Source organism: Bombus vosnesenskii, unplaced genomic scaffold, assembly GCF_011952255.1.
Source record: "Bombus vosnesenskii isolate JDL3184/JDL3185 unplaced genomic scaffold, Bvos_JDL3184-5_v1.1 scf7180000013316, whole genome shotgun sequence".
Lineage (NCBI taxonomy): Eukaryota > Metazoa > Arthropoda > Insecta > Hymenoptera > Apidae > Bombus > Bombus vosnesenskii.
The window spans coordinates 2956266-2980622 of NW_022882962.1; the positions used below are offsets into that span (position 1 = coordinate 2956266).

The 24357-nt window shown below is 39.8% G+C and overlaps 1 protein-coding gene across 2 annotated transcripts in view; it reads right to left on the reverse strand.

Moving 5' to 3' along the window:
• Nucleotides 1-24357, reverse strand: part of LOC117235503 (serine/threonine-protein kinase NLK) — a 230844-nt gene that overhangs the window by 73655 nt on the left and 132832 nt on the right. For both annotated transcript variants that reach the window (XM_033497600.1, XM_033497601.1), the window contains exons 2-3: nt 18649-18778; nt 16806-16861 (exon numbers count right to left, since the gene is read on the reverse strand). In XM_033497600.1, coding sequence (XP_033353491.1) covers nt 16806-16861; nt 18649-18778 — 186 coding nt within the window. The remainder of the gene's footprint in view (nt 1-16805; nt 16862-18648; nt 18779-24357) is intronic.

The window sequence follows — 24357 nt, forward strand, 5'->3', positions numbered from 1 at the left end:
GCCTAAATGCTGGTAAAATATACGTACGTAAGACGTAAGAGATCTTTGAAACGGATCTCATTTTTCACCCGTGTGAGAAGAAATAACAGGATTTTTCAACTTGGATCGTAGAATCGGTCGGTATCTCGATGAGTTTGGCCGTAAAGTTCAAGGGATCGGACGGAGGACTCGTTGGACGCGCACCTTATTAAGCCAGAATTCCCAATCGACTTTCTTCCACGGCGTCGCGTGACGTCATTCGAGGCTTTATTAAGAAGCAGCATCTCCCACGGGACTCGAAGCCTCCAGACTACACGAAGAATCCTTAAACCGTGATCCAGACGTCGTTGATTGGCCATGAATAATCGACAGAACCTCTACAATTTCTTTTCACGTTTTCTCCCTCGAGCACGCACCAAGAATACAAAAATTTCCATTTCCACGCTACAACGAGTAAAAGTGTTTGTAGGTAGGCGACGAAAACAGAGATCGATACGGGGGTGGTTCGTTAAAAAAAATTCCTTCTGTCAAATTAGAAGCTTAACTTTTTCGTAGTCCAAACAACATTTTGTATTTAACATCGATTAGTCCGTACTAGTCGATAAGCTATTTTCAATAGCTGTTTTCAAATTCCAATGCATTTTTATACTTTGGTAACCAGTAACGTGTATATCTACGTATTGCTAATTAAATCAACGCGTAATACAAAAAAGAGAAAATATTTGATACGTTAAAACCGAGAATAATCGAGCTTTCTTTTTCTTTGGGTAAATTCATTTTCTTCTATATCTGGCATTCTTTGGGAAGCTTAAAGTAGCTTTTACGCGTATATTCTTTTTCTAGAAAATCATTGATTATCGAGAATCAGGGAATATGGAAAGCACGAGGTCGTTTATTTACACGCGTTTCTCTGCGGTCGTTTTATCGTTTGAGTCAGCGTTCGTGATAAAAGAGCGGAGAAGAGAGATGGATCGTCGAGGCCAATTTGATGGGATGTGTCGCCGAGCGGCGAAAAATCAACGTCCCGCGAAAAATAATCTCCACAGTGGTGAATTGAAATTTCGCGAAATAAAGGTTCGCGGTTTCCGGTCGATCGTCGATGTACGCGCCACACATCACCTCGTTCAACGATTAAATCTTCGTTCTGGCATGCATATGACCAATAAACCTCGATCCATTCCTTCGCTTTGCCCTCGAATCTGATTTTTCCCCTTCGCTGGGAAGACGATCGAACGGAAAAGGTAGAATAATTTATTGCAACGAATTTTTAACAGGATCAAAGCTGTATTACAGAGCTAGTGATAGTTCTACGTGTCATTGGTAATCCATGGAGGATCTTTCGGTCGTAGATTCGTGTGAAGGATACTTTGGTGAGACGTCTTTTGAATAATCGTAGTTTAATCCTTCCAAGAGTAATGAAGCAACGGAATTTTGAAATAGAGGACGATACGATAGTTCGTGACGTTATGTTTTGCGTTCATTTCAAGAGGAAAGTCTATCTCGAAGGTATAACTGTCGATAAAAATATAAAAAGGAGCGCAGAAGCTATATTCTACGTTTTACGGAGTCTTTAAATACGTGCGAAGTACCCACGGAAGATAAAACGTTGATACGAAAATATTTTACACAATGTTTCTTTTTCTACTCTTCGAATAAGCAACCTAACCCAGCCGCAAGGAATAAAACAAACGAAACTAAAGAAGATAAAACTACAACAAAATTGAAACCACCGAACGTCATAGTAAAACTCTCTAACCTAACCTCGACTCTCAGCCAGAAATGTTATCTACACGCCGGACGTTTTAAATTTCAATCTTCGAAATTCACCATTTAATTTCGCAAATTTAAATTTGAAATTTGACAGGCTATATAATTTCTGGCTATAACCGACTATCGTTCCGACGTTATATCATCCAGAAGCTGCCCTTCATCCTCGTCCCAAAAATGTATTTATAGACTCTGGTTCCTCCTTCTCGATACATATAATAGCACGAAGCAGTTAGGAGCAGGTGTGCGTCGACGCTGCGTGGAAAATCGAATTTCTCCTGTGAAATCAGGCCAGTAACGGCCGTAATAGAAATTCATCAGCGACTGTAAATTAATTTTCCTGGCGAAACTTTGGCTGTCAGCGAGCTGCCACTGATACGCGGCCACGCTTTCGTTACGCGACCACCAGTTCGTTCTGATCATTCAGTTGTTTCCCTCTCGTCCGTGGGAAAACGTTCGTTCGGGGTCGTCGAATTAATCTTCGGGGGACGATATAACGCGATTTATCGCCGCTTCAAACGGAATAAACAGATTTATCGTCTGCTTGTTTGACACCGATCGCGTAATCAGCGTTAGGGGAAGGAAGATTTAAGAGGAAACACTCTCTGTAACTTGGCACATCATTAAACGAAAGACAGGAAAAAATGAAAAAAGCCAGCGAAAACGTCGTAAGAATGAAGAACTGACGTTTGCAAATTAAATCGTTTAAAACCAAACAAGTTGCTGATGCAAGCTTGAACATACAACATTATAGAAATCGTGTTTTAATCTAATCGAATTCACTTACTATGAAATTTACTTTCTTGCGATGTAATTTCCTTGAAGCACGTTATCCTATATTCCGAAAGAGTATAACAAATAACCTCGGTATGTTAAAAGATACTAAAGATGCATCGCCTTAATATGTAAAGATACGAAAAAAAAAGACGAGAATGTGTCAATATTCTTTTTCATCCAAAATCTAAAAACTTATCACATAGCACAGAGAATAAAAAACCGCCTATTTTTATCCAGCCGCTTATAATACATTCGTTCCTGCGCAATTTACGAAAACACGTAATATGTTAAAAAAAAAAAAAAAGAAAATAAAAAGAAAAACCCACGAGCATCCTATATAAAATAAATAAATAAATCGATCTGCACCTCAGATTTCTCAGTCTCCGCCTCGCTAGGGAAGATATTCAAATGTCGCGCAAAAGAACTAAAGAGAGAGCGGAGCGTGTTCGCGTGAGGAAGCGCGATTACACGGAAGAGACGATACGATCGAGGGGACGCGAATATCCGGATCCGTCGGTAAACTCGCGATAACCGTTAGTGGTCTATTAATTGATCGGCGACATCGGCAATACGTAGCGTGCATTCATTAAAGCACTCATTAAGCTGCGAGGAACGACGTGTCCGCGTTCCCCGGTCCAGTTCTCGTTGGCTTATTATACGATTATCGATAGGCGTGCACGCAGACCGATACGCGTGCTCGCGTGCTTAGGCCCCGTAACGAACGACTGTATCGCGCGTCCTTTCTCGTTCGCGTTTCGTCGCATCGAAGCTTCTGGCTGGCTCCCTTCGGGATAGATACGTCGTTCCACATATGAAACGTCTGTCCTTTGATTTTCAATCGCGAGCGATAAGGACGGATGCGGATGAGCGATGCGATGTAGTGATATGGCATGCAAGTCGATAATTAACACTTGACGATCACAGAATAAAAAATACGATACGTTTTTATCGATTACTTTTGTTTCAATGTCGCTTTACGATCGAACAGGAGAATTTAAACGTGAAGCAAATGGAGATGTAGTTCGAAAACTCGTCGAGCTCGAAGGTGCGTATGTGTAAGCATCTTAATTATAGTTTAATTGTATTAGGTGTATATATATATATATATATATGTACATATGAGGCAGAATGAAGTTGGCAAATATTAGCTTCTCTTAGGTTCTTTCTTTTCACAAGTGAAAAAACCAGTTTGAAATATTTTATAAAGTACATTAAAGGAGCAGGAATTCGCTACAATACACGAACGTTCGGGATTGCTATAATAAAATTGTTATAACTTCATTATTTCACGTTGTGAATCAACGTGGTTATTCTCGTAACTTTTCTTACGAGTTTAAACTTGATACAGTGGATCGTAAAAGCTGCTGCCAGTATGAATTCAGTATTTAAAGAAGCTTATGTAAATATTAAGATAGTTTAACGTTGATTGTAGAATTGAAGATATTTCGTCGAGAAGTAAAGTTGAGAGAGAAGCTTGGAAATATTATCGGCAATAATACTTTAAGAGCGAAAAAGAATAAGAGCGTAGAAATAAAACAGCGACAGACAAAAATTTCCAGCGACATTGAAACAAACAAAGACAAACAGCGACACGTTTATGAAATAAAATAAAGACAAAGATAACGACGAAAAAGAGGAAAGATATATATATATATCATCGTGGCAACAGACGAAGGTGGTATTGATCTAGCTGTATCGCTGAAATACCGAAATGGAATAAAGGCGACCCGTGAAACTCGGTTGGAGAGCAACGATCCTGACCGGAAACCGGCCGGACGGTGCATTTAACGTGGCCACCTGCGCATGCACTTACTTGGAACTCGCTAGCTAATCCGCAATCCGAGAATACGACAAGCCGTCTCGTCTTTCGTAAGCACCGGTTCTGCTCGCCGCGTGGGAACCCGCGTGATCACCTACGCGAGACCAGTGTCTTCTCGCCCTTTTCCCTATTCTATTTTCCATTCTTTCACTTTTCCCTCGCCATTCGTCTTTTCAGTTTCTCGAGGAATATCAATGGATTTTATTCGAGTCTTGTTCGAAAATCTTTGTAGATCTTTAAAATCTTTGGCAATTTTGATAGGTGTTTGATTCGTGTTTTATAATGTTCGAAGAACAATCGTCGTAAAATTGATGCAACATTTTACGACAATCCTAGCGTTAAATAAAAATCTTTGCGTTAAATAAAAAGCTTTTGTGGATTATGCAGCAGAATTTGTAAATTCGGGATGACGCATCCCTTGCAATAATAGCGCGTGGAAAATCGATGAAAATCATGAGGGATATTTGGCAGAGATCGAGGAAGAGATGGACAATCTCGCGTTAAAATCGATATCAATTAAAATTTAATGCGGTTAGGAGGGTTGGCTGCGTTTAATGCAACACCTCAGACGCAATGTTAGTAATTGATAGAGGTATTAATTACCGATATTAATTAACGCGATTCCAAACGCCACGAACCGTTATTTGCCTCGATTATATTAAAATCGCATATCAAACGGACAAACGCGTCGTCATTCGTTAATGCGAAAGCGTCAAATTTTCGCGCGTTAACAATAGCAATTAAAATTACCCCGTCAACCATAAACAACCGTCCGGTTGCCAAATCGTTGAAAGAAATAATAACAGAAATCAAATTTGACGTTAGAGAACTGCGGATGGCCACGGCACGTACCAAAGAAATCAAAATGAAAAGCAAATGAGAAATCCGAACGCAAGAAGAAAAAAAAACAGATCTACGTTCGTATGTTCTATACAAAGAAAGATCATTCAGATTCCGAAAAATGTACCATCGTACGAACTAAAAATTAGTTACGAACTAGAAAAAGCATATTAAACGAAAGATTCCTATGGAAAATAACGAAATGGTTAGTTTTAACATTCCGGTAATTCTAAGCTTGAGTCACCACGTGGTATTGTAAGAATGGCGATCGATCATTCTCAACCATAATGACATTTAGACGACGAGAGATAGAAACGTGGGCGTGAGAAGGAAACTCTTTTTCCACGCAGAAAACGTATCTGGGTCGAAACGATGTTTTTTCCTTCCCTCGTCTACCTACCAAAGTATTGGCCATCGTCGTTCCTTCCTGTTCGATTTTTCCTAGCAAATATCTTCGATCCACCACCGCGTGTAGGTAGCAACTAATGACGCAACGTGATGCAACAAAACGTAATGTAATTGTGGAAAAGAAGGCTGGGATAAAGGAAAGGGAAAGCAAGGGTAACTTGTCTCTGCGATCGATGAAAAGTACTACTTTGGTTTCTTTTTTGCACAATTCTAGTATTATGCAAATTGTATTCCTCTGTTATTTGCGATTGATGGAAGGCTCTTTTCCTTTACATATTTATTTTGGGGGATTTAGCTTGATTAATTCTTTATGAGAAATCGTTGTCGCGGTATTTTTCTAGTTTGTAAATCAACACTCGGCTGTATTACGTATTAATATGTGTACATATATTTATATAATTTTGGCATTTGGACATGGATACCTAGCGTGAATGAACGTAATTCGATCGGTAATTCAAACGAATAGCCATGATATAGTACTATAATTTAGTATTAGAATTTCGAAACTAAATAATGATATGAAATAACTTGAATGATTATGTAATTATTACTCACCAGTGGTTAGAGGTAACTCTTTGCAATATCATATTCTCTGTCTCCTATAAATATTCAATAAAATTTCCGAGAATGGTAGAATCGAAAATCAGAATAGTAAAATTCTGAAATATCAAAGTACACTGAATCTCTCCTTAAGTTTCTAATCTTCTATTCTATCCTTTCGAATCTCTGTGCTAAAATTCCCAACAACGAATTTCAACGATCAATAGGATCAACGAAAAATGAACTAAAAAGAAACATCTACCTCAAATCGACAAATCGCTCGAAATAATAACAATCTTCGTTACAATGTCTTAACGCGAATTACGGCTGTACACACCGTAGAAAATTCATCGTGACTAATCGGACACGAGCAAACCACTTTGAAGTAAGGTGTCTCCTATTCGTTCCCATCGAGTCGAATCCGTGAACGCTTTCGAACGACCTGGCTCGAAAGCGTTAAAATCTCTGCGGATCGCCGCCAGCGAAACGCAACACGGTCTTAACACCAAAGCAAGAGGAAAACAGCTAGAACAAGAAGCGAAACAGAGAATGGGAGTTAAAGTTCTCTCTGAGAACGTTTGACTGTACGTACGGTTAAGTCGCTTGGAGAGCGAGAACCAACCATACGACAGACACGAAACTCGTTTTCGTGGGCGTACGGATACGAGCCTAATACATCGCCAGATACGCACGATTTCCGTGTTCCAATTATAATATCTGCTTGAAGCCGTGAGAGATCGTCTAGGCCCGTGCGATTTTCAACCGGTATGCCGCGAGAATTTTTTAAATATGCAAATATCCATTTAGTCAGGTCACTGACCTCTTTTCCCTTAGATCTTCAAATAGAAACAACGATAGTTCGGTGTAAACGCCCTGAATCAAATGTAACCTATCCTTTTGGCGTAACACAGAATTGTAATAGACTGCGGATTTTTATGCATTTTGTGGGAAATTTGAAGAGGCGAAAGAATGCACGCAACGTCTAATCTGCAAAAATATGGAAAATAACCAAAATACAGAATATTCTAATATTCGAAAGATGAAACAAATGTCTATTTACGTTCTGTATCTTCAGTTATGTTCATAGAAATGTAAAAATGCATGGAAATTCGTCGTCTAGTAATTAGGTGGCGTGTACCACCAGACGAAAAAGATCGAAGATCTAATTTTCAAGCGATTAGCGATTCTTGGAAAAATTGTTGTTTGCATTACGTTGTTCGTATCACTTAAGGGATGGCGATATGGAGTAATAAGGCCACGATCGAACAACCGTTGCCCCGATTTTTGTCCATTGCACGCCGCACTGTGCGTCGATGTGTCTTTGGCTTGTTCCTCTTTCTCTCTGTCATCATCGATCCCGGATTTATTTATAGAGAGGCTGTTTCGCGACGCGACGAGTTTCCGCGTGCTGTTTCCTGAATTCTGTCTCGTATACTTGTTCGAAGAACATTTACCATTTTGTGTTTGTACTTTGCTTGGTGAAAGTGATACTTGATGGTTCAAGTTGAATTTGCAGTCGACGAATGGTTTGGTGTTGCTATGAGTTGCGATCGAAGAAAAATTGTACGGTTTTCTTTATGAAAATGAAGCTAAAGGTAATGCAAATGATATTTGAAGTGGTTTTGACGTATTGGTATTTACTGCGAATTAAATTTAGAGATAATAATAGAAGAAAAATCGCAACGGTGTTGTTTCTCAGTGGAAATAACGTTGGAAATTACGTAAATGATATTTGGGGTGTTTTCGACGTGTGCAAGTTAGAAAAATGAATAAGTATACGTATATAATCAATTTTCATTACATCATGTAGAGCCTGATCATCTACTCCCTTCCTGAATTTATTAACATTCGATACTATCTTTAAAAACCATGCAACACATGATCTTCGCTCAAACCTTTTGCACAATCCTTAAACAATAAAGAAAACCAATTAAGCAGAAAAAAGACGATAAAGCCACGTCCCTAATGGACATCGACATCCTCGATATCCTCGATAATAGGGGTAGACGCAATACAACGCCCGGGTTCTACTATGCGGGTTCTTCAAAGAATTATATCCAATATCACCACCCGAAGATGGATCTCCTATATCCTCTATCTCGATTACACAAAATATTAAACCTAATTCAACAACCACTGGAACCTCGTATCTACTAAAAACAGCATTCAACGTTCGCACCCACGAGATCGCAGCATTGAAAATCAGAGCCTATCACACTAAAGAAGAACGACGTATTTACTTTTGGTTAGAAAACTTTTCGACCGCGGATTTCACATCTTTAAACATCGCATCGCGTTATCAAAAAAAGAAAAAGAGAGATAGCAGCACGATCAAAGAACGCGATTAACTTGGCCCACCCCCATCGCCACTCTGTTGCTCTTCGTTGCTAATTCCCATCATTGTAATCATTTTTCTTTTTACACGACCACGAGATTCATCGTCGAAAACCAGCCGTATTATAACCAAACCTATCAAGCCTCGGCTCGAATCCATCGTTCGAACGAGCGAATCCTCTATCCCGGAAAATCGATCTATCGATCCTCGTGCTCTGCGAAGAGGAAGTTATATTATCAGTCGCGCAACAGTGTAAACGGACTCGAGCAAACCAGAGTCAGTTGATAGAAGGGTTGGGGGGTTGGTAGAGGATCGTAATGGCACGCTATCGAGCTATCAATAGCGGTGCGGTGCGCGCATTAATAATCCATGATTGCCATCGAGCAACTGGAGCTGCAGTCCGGCCGCCATGCTGTATTCATGCGGACCAAGGGTCCACAGGACGTCTGGCCTACCCAGGGGTGGTCACGGCCGCAGGCAACCCGGTGAAAGCGAGCTAATCGAGCGGGATCCTTAATTAGGAATTAGACGGCGGTTTACAGCGGAATCGCGACACCCCGGCTACCCTCGCGAGAGAACCATACGAGGTTGGTTGGTTGGTTCGAGGTCAGTGAGAAGGGGGTGGCTCAAGTTCCGCGACTGATGACGTCCCGGTAATTGGAGGAGGACGGTGGACTGGTATTTTGATTGCAGAATTGGAGAAGGTTTCGCAGGGGTTCAAGGGTAGATGATGAGGTGGTTGGAAGATATTTTTAGCTGAAAGTTGATTTCCCTAGTATGTTTGTAAAAGTATCAGTGGTAAAGCGGTGGTAGGTTTGCAGAGTATTTTGGGGGCTGTAGTTTAAGAGATATATGATAAATCCAAGAGCAACGTGTGTGGTATGGTGTTCGATGGAGGTGAATCTTGGGAGATGGTGTTAAGTATTAGGTTGTCCAGAAAGTGTCCTTCTTTCGCAAACGTGTGTTTTACGACAATGCACCTTCGTAGAAACGTGAAACCAAGTCTATGAAATGTCGCGGTGTTTATCGACAGAACAAAATGGATACGTAATTCGACAAAATAATATAAAACGAAAAACATTGTGCGTCTATTATTTCCTCATAAAACGAAACAAACTTTCAGAACAACCTAATAGAATGATCAAGTTGGAATATTCCTTTGGATAAAAATGGAATATAGGAGACGTAGTACTTTAGAGGGCAGCCATTGATGATGATGTAACGGTAATGTTTTCAAGCGGAGATGAATCTTCTAGGATAGTCAAGAATAACAGCAGCAATAGTCTTTCGTATCGAAGTAAGTTTTGCCAAATCCAGTTGATATCTATTGCGAATGATCTCCCACTTTCTCAAATCACAAACGTCAAATGTTTCCACGCTAAAGCGAAGCGATGACGCTCGTAAGAAAACTTTAGCATCATACCGTGTATCTCGTGTAATGGAAGCAACGAACGATTCGATAGCACGCAATCGAACCGCTGTATTAATCGGTAATCTCGTTAGCGTATCGCCTACGAGACGGTGGTTAGTCGGGCTCTTCAATTAGAAATTAGACAGTCGCTTTCACCGAAGTTCGGCTTGAGTTCCTGTGGTCGATCGAGAGCGCTGCTGAATTTTCCATGTAGATGGAATTAGAATCGATCCAGGCGCATACATCATCTCGTTTGAACTGCCAATGATATTAAAGATATTAAAACTTACAACCATATCGACCTGGTTCTTTCGTAGCTTCGATTTGTACCGCCGATCTATTTTCAATATGCAGTAATAACCCCTAATAATGAGAATTTGAATCTGAATTTGAATTTAAATTAAAAAATTTGAATTTAAATTTGAAACTTCGAATTTACCGAGTCCACTGGACAAAATGTTTCAACATATTCGTATGCCATCTATAAAAAGAAAAAAAGACAAAAAAAAAAAGAGCAATTTCTTTAGCAACGCTCGACAACTACCTGTCTAATAGCAACAAATGATTCCTTCCACTGATACGTGTAATTTCCAATTTTTGAAGTAAGTTTATTGTTGTTTGAATAAATTCTTAAGGAACTCAGAATGTTCATATATTGTCAGATATTGTTCGCATATTATCAGATATTGTAAAAAGACATTGAAGATATTGAAATATTGAAACGATCAGCAAAACTTATTTTCACAAGGAAGAAAAGTAGAATTACTTGCAGATTCGTTTATTTTTGGAAGAAGGTGAAAGTTTCCTTCTAGTCTGTTTATAAATAAATAGGGAACTATTTAAAATTCTACATCGATTGTCTTTGCGTTATAACAAAAAGAAACTCTGCTACTTCTAGCGTTAAAATTCTAATAATTGTATATGCAGTGGCTGTGTACTATGACACGAAAATGTCAAAATGATCGCGCATCGCGAATAGTAAATTAGAGAAACGATTTCGATGGCTCGATAACCGGCGAACCGTGGCCCAGATCGCCTTATTGCGGCCTGGAACGGGCTCGATCTCATCTGCATAAATCGAAAATTCGATAGCGTGTCTCGCCAGGGAAGCAGCTCCACGAAGACGCCGCCTAATTTCTGATTAAGGGCGGGCTTGATTGGATGAATACATAGAGGGGAAGACTGTCGCTTGAGAAAGACAAATATGAATCAGTGATTTCACGCTAGCAGCCTGTGCAACCGATTTAACGATGTTTATGTCCACCGCTCGTCGTAAACATTTCATCGATCGGGAGAATGTTTACCAATTTATATATAGATTGCGGATACTCGTTTAAATTCATATTTTTGCAAATACGAGTAAATAAAAAAGAAAGAGCAATCCAAGCAGAAATTTCTTTTACCTGCCGAACGTTACAAACAGTATCGTACTTTGAATACTTTCTACAGTTTCGCGCATTCTGTATATTCTTGCGTCTCTTTACTTAACTTGTATAACTCGCGAATTTATTTATTATTGAGATATATATAATTTTGTGCGCTACACCGGATTAGTAGTGTTACACATATATGAGTATGAGTGTGTGTGGGAGTACGTGCGTGTACAGTATCTCGTAAAACAGAAGAATGCAACTGTTCCGTACGCATTGCGATAAAAAAATGGTGATACAAAAAGGATGCTGAGACACGTGCAATGCGTATCTACGAATATCTTGTCAATCACATATTAAATAAATATGAAACTATTTTATTATCATTTCTAGGTGTAATGCGAGTGTTCCTATACATTTATTTCGGCGACTAAGATCCACAATTATAAAATTCCTTATATAAAATAAGGGATGCTTCTAGGGGGACGAGACGAGTAAGTTAATTCGCTTGCAGAGAACGATAGAACAAGATAATTGAAAGAAAAATACACACATCAATCAAATTAAACACATCAATTTTCTGACGCGTTTTTAAACAAGTGCGGGTGAATTTCTCGTACAAGCAAACTCAGCTAGAAAACGTATGTATCCGATTTAAAAAAAGCAAATAAGATGGCAACAGCTAAAAACTGACGTTCCACGAAACCCTTCGACTCTGGAACAACCATATCGCTCTTCGTTCTTCTCCGACACAGTTCCAACGTTTTTCAAAATCTTCGATACCGATAAATTCCACGTGCCAACTGTTCGTAACATATGTGGCTGCACTCAACGGCAAATACCGCAGCGCAGTGGTTAGCGCCTTATGTTACGAACGTTTCGGGACCCGGGTTCGAATTCCGGCGATTCCGATTTTTCTTCTTCATCAAAAATGGAAGAAAAACAGCAGTACCACCCCATCGGCAGCGACATCTACAGCCAGCAGCTACAATTATCACGGACAACGCATCCACCCTCACATATATATGTATATACGTCTCGACAAACCCTGATAAAATTGGAGGTGCGTAACGAGCAAGCGAGAAAGGAAGAATCGATAAAAACGTAATCCGCGGGCGAATCGATCGGGCGCGGGCAGCGTGAAACAGGTGGTCCGTGTCGAGGCGGGAATTCACTGCGCTTGGTGGCAGTAAATCGTGCCATCGTGTCTTGTCTCATCAGCTTCGCAGCGGTGCATGCACCGTTGAATGTGACTCGTGTACGCGACATAATCGGCGAGAAGACGACGAGTGACGAGACGACCGATCGAGGAGGGTCCCTTAACGACCCGTGTCAAATTTTTGATCCCTTTAGATGCATATGTAATAACACATTCTGGCGATATGTGTCTAGAAGCTGATCTTACGAACATAATGCGACACCCATATTATAATAGATTATGTTTCATTCATAAAGTTTCTATAGACACCTCCTCTGTCACGATATCCGTAAGTTACTGATTTAATCGAATACGCGTCATTCTTCCGCCATATAATTCCGCATACGCTTGTAGAAATCGCGTGATCCGATGAATATTTTGTTTAAAGAAATTGAAATATATAGAACGTAAATTAGAGATGCGAAAATATCCTGTTGCTTCCTTGGGGAAAGAGAAGCGCGAGCAACGCGCGTTTTCCTTACGAACCGTTCGACTGTCATCGAAACACAGACAAACAAAAAGATGTCGATTGAAAAATAAAAGAGAAACGAAGAAGACGGTTCTTGCGACAAACGCCCTCGGTAACGATGATTTATGCTGTCACGCCGGATATCTGTCTGGATTGAAACTTGGAACAATAAACGAGGAAAGGTTAGGACAAAGAAGTTGACGAAAAGAAGAGAAAGGTTTTAAGGAGTTGTCTTCTGGAAAAAAGTAATAACGAGGAGCACCGGTGATCCGTATTTATATAAAAAAAAAAGTAATAAAGAGGTAAATAGAGCAACGGCGTGAAGAGGTAGAAGGAGGGAAAGAGAGAAAGAGGTAGAAAGAACTGATTTATCGAGCTGCCTTCATCGAGATTAACTCTCGTAGCTGGTTCGTGCGATCTCGTTCGCTTAAGGGGCCATCGACTATCGCTCTCACGTTGATCGATCGATCAATCGTTCGGCGGCTTTGAATGGCGCCTGACTCCGATTACGATCGACGAGTCACCGAGTTTCGCGGAAAGTGAAATCTCATGCGTTTCACGCTGACTCGCTCCAATTCACGTAATAAGAAATCAGACGTACGTTTCGGCGATCTGGTACATACATCGCGGACAAACTCTCTAAGAACAACTGTACCTTCCACTCGTAGTTCTACGTGAAGTAACATCTGCCATGTTTGACTTGCCTTGGTGCAATTGAAGTAGCAAGAGAAGCAGTAAGACGAATTCTCGAAACTTTGATTGAAATCAAATTGTACTTGGACAGTTTGTACAAAATTTCAGAATCTTCGCGATGATGTCCATTTCTAAAAGGCAGATCTTATGGATTTCGCAGAGACTTCGGAATAACGAGAATCTCTCTCTTATTTTTATAATAATCTTGGAATGTGTGTCTCGATCGAGGTGAATTTCCGAGATTGCGTGAAACGCGAATCTCGGGCACGTCCTTTTCAAATCCCTTCCGGAGGAGTATCATAGAGAGGAAAAGACTTCCTCTAGAGCTCCGACGGGCCAATGGTGTTACGTAAGCGGCCGGCCGGTTACGTGCAGATTGCTCTCGCTGGTTACGTGGAGGCACCGTTTGTTCTCGGCTCTGTGCGCGTCACTTTTCGTTACGAGATCATTACGAAACCGCGGAGGTCACGAACGTGGCGACACGTTGCTATTAGTCCGTGATATTTCAAAGAAGTTTCGCTTCCAAACGCTACGCAAACTCCGTATTTTCACCAACTCGAAATACAGTACTATGCTTTTGGTCAGTTCGATTATTGTTGGATCGATGAATTATTGTGATCTTTCGCTATTATACAGGGTGGTTGGTAACTGGTGGTACAAGCGGAAAGGGGGTAAAGAAGTCGAAAATATAGAATAAAAATCTTTTTTTTTTAATTTTTCCATCGAGACAACGATCTACAGTGAGATCCGTTACAACGAGACGCGATAAAGTGCACGCGTACCGAGCGAAAATTCAAAGTCGATTTTCTCGAAAACAAAGCCTCGAACGAAAAATTTTTACTATATATTTTCGACGTCTTTTTTCGCGTAGAATCACCATCTTTCCGCTTGTACCACCAGTTATCAACCGCCCTACATAACGGCATATGCATGTACATTCCTGTAATATCATGCACACTCGATACATATAGACGTCACTACGAACGACCATACGTCGTACTTTGCTTCTTCTCGCTTGCTTCACTTCTTGCAGTAAAGTGTCTCGTTACACGCGCGTTTCGCTTATTCCCCTGCCTTTTCTCTGTGTCCTAGGAAAGCCGAGTCCTGGATTAATCCATATCCATCAATCATCGAGACAGATACGTTACATATTGAGTAGAATTCTGATAAAATATACCTTGGGGGAAAAAAGATCCTTGAATGTTTCATGAATCGACAAAAATTTATCTTGACAATCGAGAATCTTTAAAACGAACACGTGTATCCAGTTTCCTGTTTCAATTGGAAAATAGACTTCTTCTAATAAATATTTTCAAGTCGTGTTACATATCCTGTGCATATAACATTTAACAATTTTCAACGTGTCTTCCAATTTCATATATACAATGTGCACCTTAACACAGACAATTTCAACAATGAGATTGTTCAATCTGAATTAAAAAAAAAAAAAAAAAAAAAATAGAAGCTTCGATCGAAGAGGAAGATTTAAATATTGCTCTCCCTTCTGTTAAAATCTATTAGACGAAACGAGAGACGATCGATTCACCTAGAAAACCAGCCAGTTTCCAGCTGGAGGCGATAGTGTAGGAAGGTGTCCTTCTTGAAAACGAAATTAAGTTGAAAGTTGCGTCCGTGCGCAGAGGTGGGACGGACACGTGTAGACGAAGAGGTAACCCAATAAATCTCGAGGCTCGGTTCTCGCGTTACGAACGCCGGAAGATCAATAACGCCGTGGCGGAACGATGGCGTGTTCCGTCACGTTCCACGCCGGGGAAGAAGCTTAATTTCAAGGTGAAACCCGTCTGGCTCCTCCCGTTTTTCGACACTCCGATAGACCCTATCCGAATCTTACGAAAATTGCTACAAGATTCCTAAGAATAAAACTGCAAAAGAAATAAAATTCGAAAATGATTTGTCAGCGATATTCAGGTGGAATTTCACGTGTGAATTCGAGTTATGAAGCTTCTATCGTTCGAACAAATTCTTCGAGCATCAGGTTCTATTCCGACGCATCGAAACGAATTCGAAAGATAGTCTCGTCGCTGCAGATATCTCGCGATATTTCTCTATGCAAGCCAAAACTTTTCGAAAAAATTGTCCTCGCTATATTTTCACTTTGTCGTTACGATCGTTGTCTTGCTCTGTTCCCGCGAGGAAACAAAAACGCAACCAGCGACAGATTTTCTATATGATAAGGAAAAGGTTAGAAGAAAACAAAAATGAACGGAAGAGGTCGTTCCGCGGAACGACGATCGTTCGCATGAAACATTTCCACGTGGTCGACCGGTCAGGATCGACAAGGGTCGCTGGTCGAATCGCTTCTCCATCACGGTATTTTTTCTTCTACGCTTTAATTGCTAGCTGCCACGGAACTGCCTCGATTAAAAGTTTCCGCGCCGCGTCGCTTCAGACGAACGTTGCGTGCACTTGGCTTCCGCAGCGACTGAAAAATCCACGGGGTACGGGTTAAGTGGTCGAAGATCCTAGTGGACGCATCCCATGGATCTTCTATTTCGCGTGATTCGGTTAATTTGCTCTCTCTCTCTCTCTCTGTGTGTTTCTTTATTTATCTTATCGAATCTTCTCTGCATGTTTCATTTTTATTTCTCGCGTGGTTTCGGCTAGGCTTGATGCCGGCGAATATAAAATTTTAGGAACGTTTCTTCTACACGGACAAAGCGAAAATTTGCCCAAAATTCACAGGAGATGATGTGCTTCTATATGGTTAGATAAACGTTAAAAAATTTGCATGCTTGTAATAGAAGAAAAGATCATTTAAAAAAGAATCAAAGTTACCTATCTGTATATTATATTATATTCTCTGTTCCTACACTCTGTTCCTACATTCGGCAATAAATTATCCTGTTCGCTTCTAACCGATGAAATTCAAAATTTGCCAAACTTCCGTACGATAAAATGTACGAACTCGCGATATAGGAGGATAAGAAGAAGGAAAATAGCGAAGTCGTAATTCGAGGTATGAATTCCTTGCAGCGGAACGATACTGTTAAAATTTGCGATATTTCCACGAAGGAGTCTTTATGCCGGGTAGCGTGTCTCGACGTTGAAACTAACTCTGCATAGGGAGGCGGCACAAAGTCCCGGAAACACGGGACGCTGTAAAAGAATCACCGTTTTCGGACTTCTCCGAAAGACAAACCAGTTTCGACCGTGCTGTCGACAAGATAGAAAAGGATACATTTCTTGGAAGAAGTCCAGATGTGGTGGCTGAAGGATGTCCAGGGCCGACAGGACCTGAAAAACAGAAATTATGGCGAATTCAGGATAGGTTGGTTCGATGTTACCGCTTAATTGCTAGACTTCGGACTTTTGTAAATTTATGAGAAACTTTCAAGTGCAAAAATCCATAGAGTGTACGATACAGTGTTACCTAGCGTATCTAGATCACAGTTTTTGTTAATTATATCTATAAATACACGAACATACATAAATATCCGCTGTCTAGTGATTGCTAAGTAAGAAACTTAATATTTGAGAACACAGTTGCTCCCTCGAACAACGCGTGCTTTAGGGACACGACTGTTCGCGTACATGGAAATCCGCGTAACTGAAATAACCTTCTCCCCTTCGTCGCAAAAGATTGAAGCAGAAAAGAAAGAAATAGCTGTGTAGCTAGCAGGAACGCATTGGTCGTTTGATCTTTTTCCCAAATTCGTCCGTTCGTTACTTCTACGCAACGACGATTTGCGAGGATCTAATTGACACGAACGAATTCGCGTTCGCTCTTTCTTGTCTCTCGTATTCGCCATGGCGAAAAAAATTGTAACAGCACGCTAAATAAATTCGAAATGAACGTCGAAATTTCCCCAGAAAAGAATCCGCGTATGACCCAAACTGCGTCGTTCGAGGGAGCACAATTTTACACAAAAATAACACAATTTTTTTTTATTTACTCGTCGATATATTATGCGAAAATATTTAGCCATATTTGAACCATAATGCATCTACAGGATGCGAAAAAAAATTATCACGTAAAATTCGGACATTAAAGATGATATAAAAAAAGGATGAAATTGTTCTTCCATATCTACGCTATATTTCTTCTAGTTGTTCTCTATTTTTGTTCTATGTTTTGTTCTTTACTTTGAAATTTTTACACTAATTGTCTACGGTTTCATGTTTCCTAAGTAACGAATCAAGGAACGATAAATTCACTTTAATCGAAACTCGAAGGTTCTCCTCTGAATTGAAAAATACAAGCGGTGCACAAGTTATTATTAGACGAGAATTTCCTTGGGGAATTAAAATTCTTGGAATTTGCAAACGCTTCTCTGTGCTCGAGAGATCGACACGTTCCTTCAGTGGCCGGACGATAATGCGCTTATCTAGCTCGTAAAACAAAATGCCGGCTGTATTTTCATTCTACGGCAGATAACCGCTACTAACCGAGGCACAGATAAGCGAATATACTGGAAAATCAGCACCTCCGAAGGGGAAAAAGACCACTGGTTTTTGGTTAGACACCAAACCTACAGTTATACATCTACTTATCGACTTTTCGTTCAGTCTCGTCGAATAATTTTGAATTTTGGTAAGAAGCGGCTGTTTTGTTACTTGAAAGTCAAACACGCTACGTTTCAAGTGCGAACAATTTTTAAGCAACTTGAAACTTGAAAATAATTTCAGAAAAACAGAAGAATTCGATACTTGGAAGCATTGTATTTGACGACAGAATTTGAATACTCGTCTATTTCTAAAATTCAATCGTATTCTTTATGAAATTTTTATAATAAAATTTCCAACGTCTGTCAGAGAGAAAACAGAAAACGCTAGAGGATTCAATAAGAAATATAACTTAAGCGATTGCTCGATCTTTCAACGTCTACCATGCTGTTCTGTAAACGGTATATAAACGTAGAAAGAAATAAAAACGTTTCGAAGTGCCGTTTCAGAGACGACAAAATTTGATCGATCGCTATAGCGAAAAAATTATCATGATCGTTCAACAGTTATACTTTATAACTCTGAAAAGCTTCAATTTTTCGACATGCCAGGCGGGCAATAAAATAAATATTACTTACGTTTTCGTGTTTGAAGAAGCAGAGCATCTTCAACTCCCTGAAGACCCGTTTGCTACTCACGAGGCTCTGAAAGACGTTCGGCAGTTTCTTCAAGGCCACTCTCCTACCGTCCCTTGGATCCGTCACCGCCCTGTAAATCATAAAATACGAACGTTACCAACAATCGCTGGAAGAGGATATTATTAAACACGCTTTATCGTTTCTTTGTAATAAAATAAATGAATATAATGGAAGTAGATTTATCGGAACTGCAGTCGTTGAAATGAAATTCTCGATAACGAGGTTTATCATCTTGTTGATTTTAAATAATTTTAGTTTATTAATCGAATTGCCGTGCATCGATTCTACGTATCCGCTTCATAATTTCGGTTGAAATACGCCAAATGCCGGACATGGCAGAGTACTTTTTATCATCAACTGCAAATGAAACGTATTCAGATGATATAATTTTCTACAAAAACGATCGCATATCCAATTTGTAAATTCTCGTAATTCCATCTATCGCTGTGAAATCTCCAAAACGCGGTGCAACTCGTTAACAAAAATTTCAAAGATCCCTACGATTATTCAGCCCAAAATTTATCCACCATCGAAGCTCATCGACCTCGCTGATATTTCCATCTCGCAGCTATTTCATCGGCAATATACATCATCTATCGCCGCAAATACTTCGAAACACGGTCAAACTCATTAAGAAAAATTTCAAAAGCCGATACCAACCACTCTCCCCCCGAAAAACCTACCACGATCAGAACTCATCCATCGAGCATCGAACAATCGAAATCCCAGAAGAGTCAACATCGAGATAGAGAGCGGATGGGACGATAAATTTCGACGTTGGTCGTCGATCCGCGAACACGAGTGCCAGGGAATAGGAGGAACGCAGCAGGGGTTAGGAGGGTTAATAACAGAGAGAGCGGCCACGATCGATTCGTAATCCGCGAGCAGACGACGAGGCCGCACAGGGCCTGGTCCCTGGAATAATTATTGTGCCTGCAATTAGTTCGTTTACGGTGGCTCGATTTCATTGTCAGTCAGACGACACCGCAAACCGACGATTCCAATCCCTCGTTTTCATTCGACAGTCAATCTCATCCCGCGGCTGGTCGAACCCTGTCCGACGACGTCATCCGCGTCCCGACGCCGCGATCAACCGATTTTTTCACATTTTTCAGAGACAGGGTCGTGATCGTAAAATCGGTTGTCGTGCGGTTCGTACTGCTTTCTGTGCGTTTTCTGAGTTGTCGAATGGCAAATAGAAGGGAGAAGTAAGGGTTGGACGAAGAACAAGAACATGGTAGATCAAGTTTAATAATATTGGGTTGGCAATTATACGATTGGGGATTTTGCCATTAGGTGGTTATGACAAAATCCGCAATCACTTAGTTGCCAACTCAATACACGCTCGTATAACGCGATGAAAAATTAGGATAGTACTTATAAGATGAGACACATCGATCCGTATAAAGCGTCGGAGTTTGGAGTTTGTTTGAGCGAGTTGACAGGTTTCGAACGCCTTTTGGAACTCTTTTGTGGAAAATGCAATACCGCGCTGAGTAGCCACGCGACATCTTGCGTACACGCGCACAGAGAATCTGATGATTATAAAAGATACGAAGATTTAGTTCTTATACCTGAATTACTATGGTGTAAGGCGACGTTTTATAGCGTACGGTTTCTCGAAGTTTGATAATGTTTGTAGAGTAGAGAAGGGGTAGTAGGGATAGAAGTGAACCAAGCAGATTGTTAATTTCTTCTTTCCTAAGGTACAAAGATTCAATTCGTTGATCTGGCAGAAAATGTACGTATAAAATGAAATAATAATTCAAAACTCTGACGACTATCTCCAACGAATTCAAACATTCTCATATGATAGAAAAGGCAAAAACATTTCTGAGAATGAAGAAAAACAGCATAAACCAATATGTATAAAGCAAAATGAGAATTAAATCGATGATAAACGCAACGCAACAGTTTCAAACATTCTTCCACGGTTGAAGATATAATATAAATATTCTATAAAAGATTTATAGGAGAGGAAGGGAAGGTCGGTAAAAAGTGGTGGCGGATGGCTTTGTACGAGCATCGAAATGAAAATTAGCGAAGGCAAGTCCGCGATGCGCGTCGCACGCACTACTTCAGGGTCGTTCTACTCGAAATCAGTGGCCTCACTTCCGTTATACACGGCAAACCGAGTGCGATGACCCTTTTCGAAGATCGTCGTACCTTTCTTCGTTCGTTTCGTGACTCGCTTCTGTGAATCGAGTTTAATCTCCGTCTGCAGCTATGGACCCCCCTTCAACGGGGGGTCTTTCTTCAGATAAGATAATTAACACCACCAAATTCGATCGCGATAACCAGCGAAAAGTTTGGCTGCCGTTCGTCTTCACCGTAGCTCCCATAACATCACTGCCATTTCTACCATATCTTTTCATAGTCAATCGAGTAACAATGAAATTGCAAAGTTTCAATTTCAAAGCTGGGGTATTCGAGGAATCGAAGACTGGAAAACGTGGAAATTGGAGTGTCTGAAAAATTACGAATTGGACGGTTGGAAAGTTAGAAGTTTGAAGACTTGAGAATTTGGATATTTGGGAATTCGAAGGTTTGGGAATTTGAGTATCTGGAAGTACGAAGCATTGGAAACTTAGGTACATCAAAATTCGAAGCTTTGTAAATTTAAAGATTTAGGAAGTCATTTAAATATTTGAAAATTTGAAAGTTAAAATACTAAGAAATTCGACAGTTCGCAAATTCAAAAGGTCAAAAATTAAAAGATTCGCTGCAACTGCAATTACTTTGAGATGGTAGGAAGTGTAGAGTGCCAAAGAAATACTCGGCGTTTTATTTAATATCGTGTTTATTAACTCGACTAATGGTTTCGTTACGAGTCTCGACCGATCTCTTAATCCCTTTCTTTTCTTTTTGTCACCTCTCGATATCTCCACTACGCACGCGTTCGTTAGGCATTCGCGATCGTAGTGACGTACGCCTTCTTCCGAGTATTTATCGGAAGGACCATCGAATATCGATGGTTCATTAGGCCTGTCGATACTTATGCTTCGTCAAGATCTTGCTTATGTTTCGTAGGTCTTTCGTAAACAGTCTGTCAACGATGGTATACTATGATTCGACGAAACCGTTGAAAAGAGAGTTGTTCTTTGCTGTCGAGTGCCGTTACGACTTCAACTATAGGACCTCGAAGAATTAACATTCCTGAAGAAATTTTCTCTTGTCACGCAACAAACCTTGGACAATCGTGTAATCGAATTTAAGCAACCAAAGAAGCCAGGCACTCTTCACCACCGATAAGAAGCTGGTTTCTCGAATCAACAAGTACCTGCCTACGTCTGCCTTTTCCTCTATCCCTTTCTTTCCAGCCGGAAGGGTTAATTCCATTGGACGATAATTAACATCCAAGCGCGGGTTAATTTAATCGGGTTGAATTCTCATCGGATCGATGTTACTTGAAACTCACACGCGTGAGCCAAACACGCATACGTGTTCCTTTCTGTTCTGTTCGTTCGGCCATGTGACACGTTCCCTCCGCATATTACACCGCAACATTGTTATCAAGCATGGTGGCGCGCATAAATTCCGACATGCGACGAGAAAAAGGGGAGGGAAAAAAATCAGACGAGGAAAAAAAGAATCGGTCGCGAGGAAATAAAGGGAATAAAGGACGCGCAATTTAACCAGGCAGTCGCAATTTTCTGCAAAAGTTACGACCTCTTCCACCTCTTTCCCGTTTTTTTCAACTCTTCTTTGTCTGGCTTTCGCTTCCGATAAAGCTTCCGAGCTTGCTTCTGCTTGCTTGGTTGCCCGGGATTTGTTTTGAGAGGAAGTTTTAAATCGAGATTCTCTAGTTCCTAACCGAGGTTCACCGTGGAAATACTGTTTTTAAACGAGAACGTAACGTCCAGATAGAGCTGATAATTCATGACGTTGCAAGGGCTTCAGGCTGGACTTTCAGGTTAAATGAAAGATGAGCTTTTGTGGTGGAATGAATATTGAATAATTCCTTCTGCGATTATTTTTTATGATCCACGAACAAGAAGCTGAATTGTTAAGAAGCACTTTATGCAAATCCTAGGATACTTTTGATTTTTAATATTGTACTAACTGCGATACTCCATAAATTATCAAACGGTTGAAGCGACAACATTACAAACATTATTCTTCGAAATTCATATTACACTTTACGATTATTTGCACGATCTTTCGATAAATAAACTCACGGAAACGAATCATCATCTTCCGTTATTTAATATTACGCGTGATTTCCAATTTTTCATGGGACATTTCATATGTTACAACTTAGCAATGTCGTAATTATTAGAACGATATTATAACAACTATACTTGCATTATTTTCATATCGCTATTGTCACTGTAAATGTACTCCAGTTATTGTACTATTACTGCAATACTTTTAGAATCCACACTTTAGATCGCGTCATTTCTTTTCAAACATTATCAAACTGCCCAAAATACCATTTCCTCTATAAATATCTTCTTCTTAACATAAGCCTCGAATATTCCAATATTCTGCAAACAATACTGTTGCATTCGAAACAGGCTCCATTATCTTCGGAACACACGTACCAGTCTCTATCTATTCATAAACAACGTCTTTTATCTTCAAATAGAACGCAGCAACTATCGTGCAAGCCAATAAAGAGAATCGCCAACGTGTACTTCTCTATTTATCCCGAAGAATTCTCCGCTTTTCTTAATTTTAATTCGCCATTCATTTAATCGAATACTTCTATAAATTCGCCATTCACCTCGCAACAACACCAAACATATCGCAACTTAGTAATGTACATGGAAATTGTATTTTAACACTAGAACTACCATATCAGTCAAATTGACTGGTTTTACAATTTTATTTTAAAATTCCTACTTCATGTTATATTTTTTCCCCGCAATGATGTAATGACTCTCGCAACGATAACTAAAAGAATGATATAGTGAATTTTATTTCGTTCTTTATGTATTTAAGTTCAAAATAATTTTGTATCAAAGCTACTCATACCAATACCAGTGAAAATAATGACTGGTACTTGTCAAAGTGTAAAAGGGTCCTGCAACTGTTAATCGAACTCAATTAACTAGTTTCCTCGTTTTGTACAACTTGCCACACGTTTTTAAAATTTTTACTACGTATCATTCGATATGACGATATCGATTATCAGGAAAATTCTGGATCGATCGCTAGATCGCTAGATGCTAACACTAGAAATATCACACCAGCCAAATTGACTGGTTTTACAATTTTATTTTAAAATTCCTACTTCATGTTATATTTTTTCCCCGCAATGATGTAATGACTCTCGCAACGATAACTAAAAGAATGATATAGTGAATTTTATTTTGTTCTTTATGTACCCAAACTCAAAATAATTTTGTATTAAGAATACTCATACCAATCCCAATAAAAATGACTGGTACTTGTCAAGGTGTTTTTTTTTTGTTTTTTTAGTTGTTTACATTCACAATTTGTCCGATTTGGACATTTGGTAGAATTTTCTTGTCAAGATGTAAAAGGTTTTTGTACAACTTTCCACACGTTTTTAAAATTTTTTACTACATATCATTCGATATGACGATATCGATTATCAGGAAAATTGTTGATCGATCGCCAGATCGCTAGATGCTAACACTAGAAATATCACACTAGTCAAAACTGACTGATTCTACAATTTTA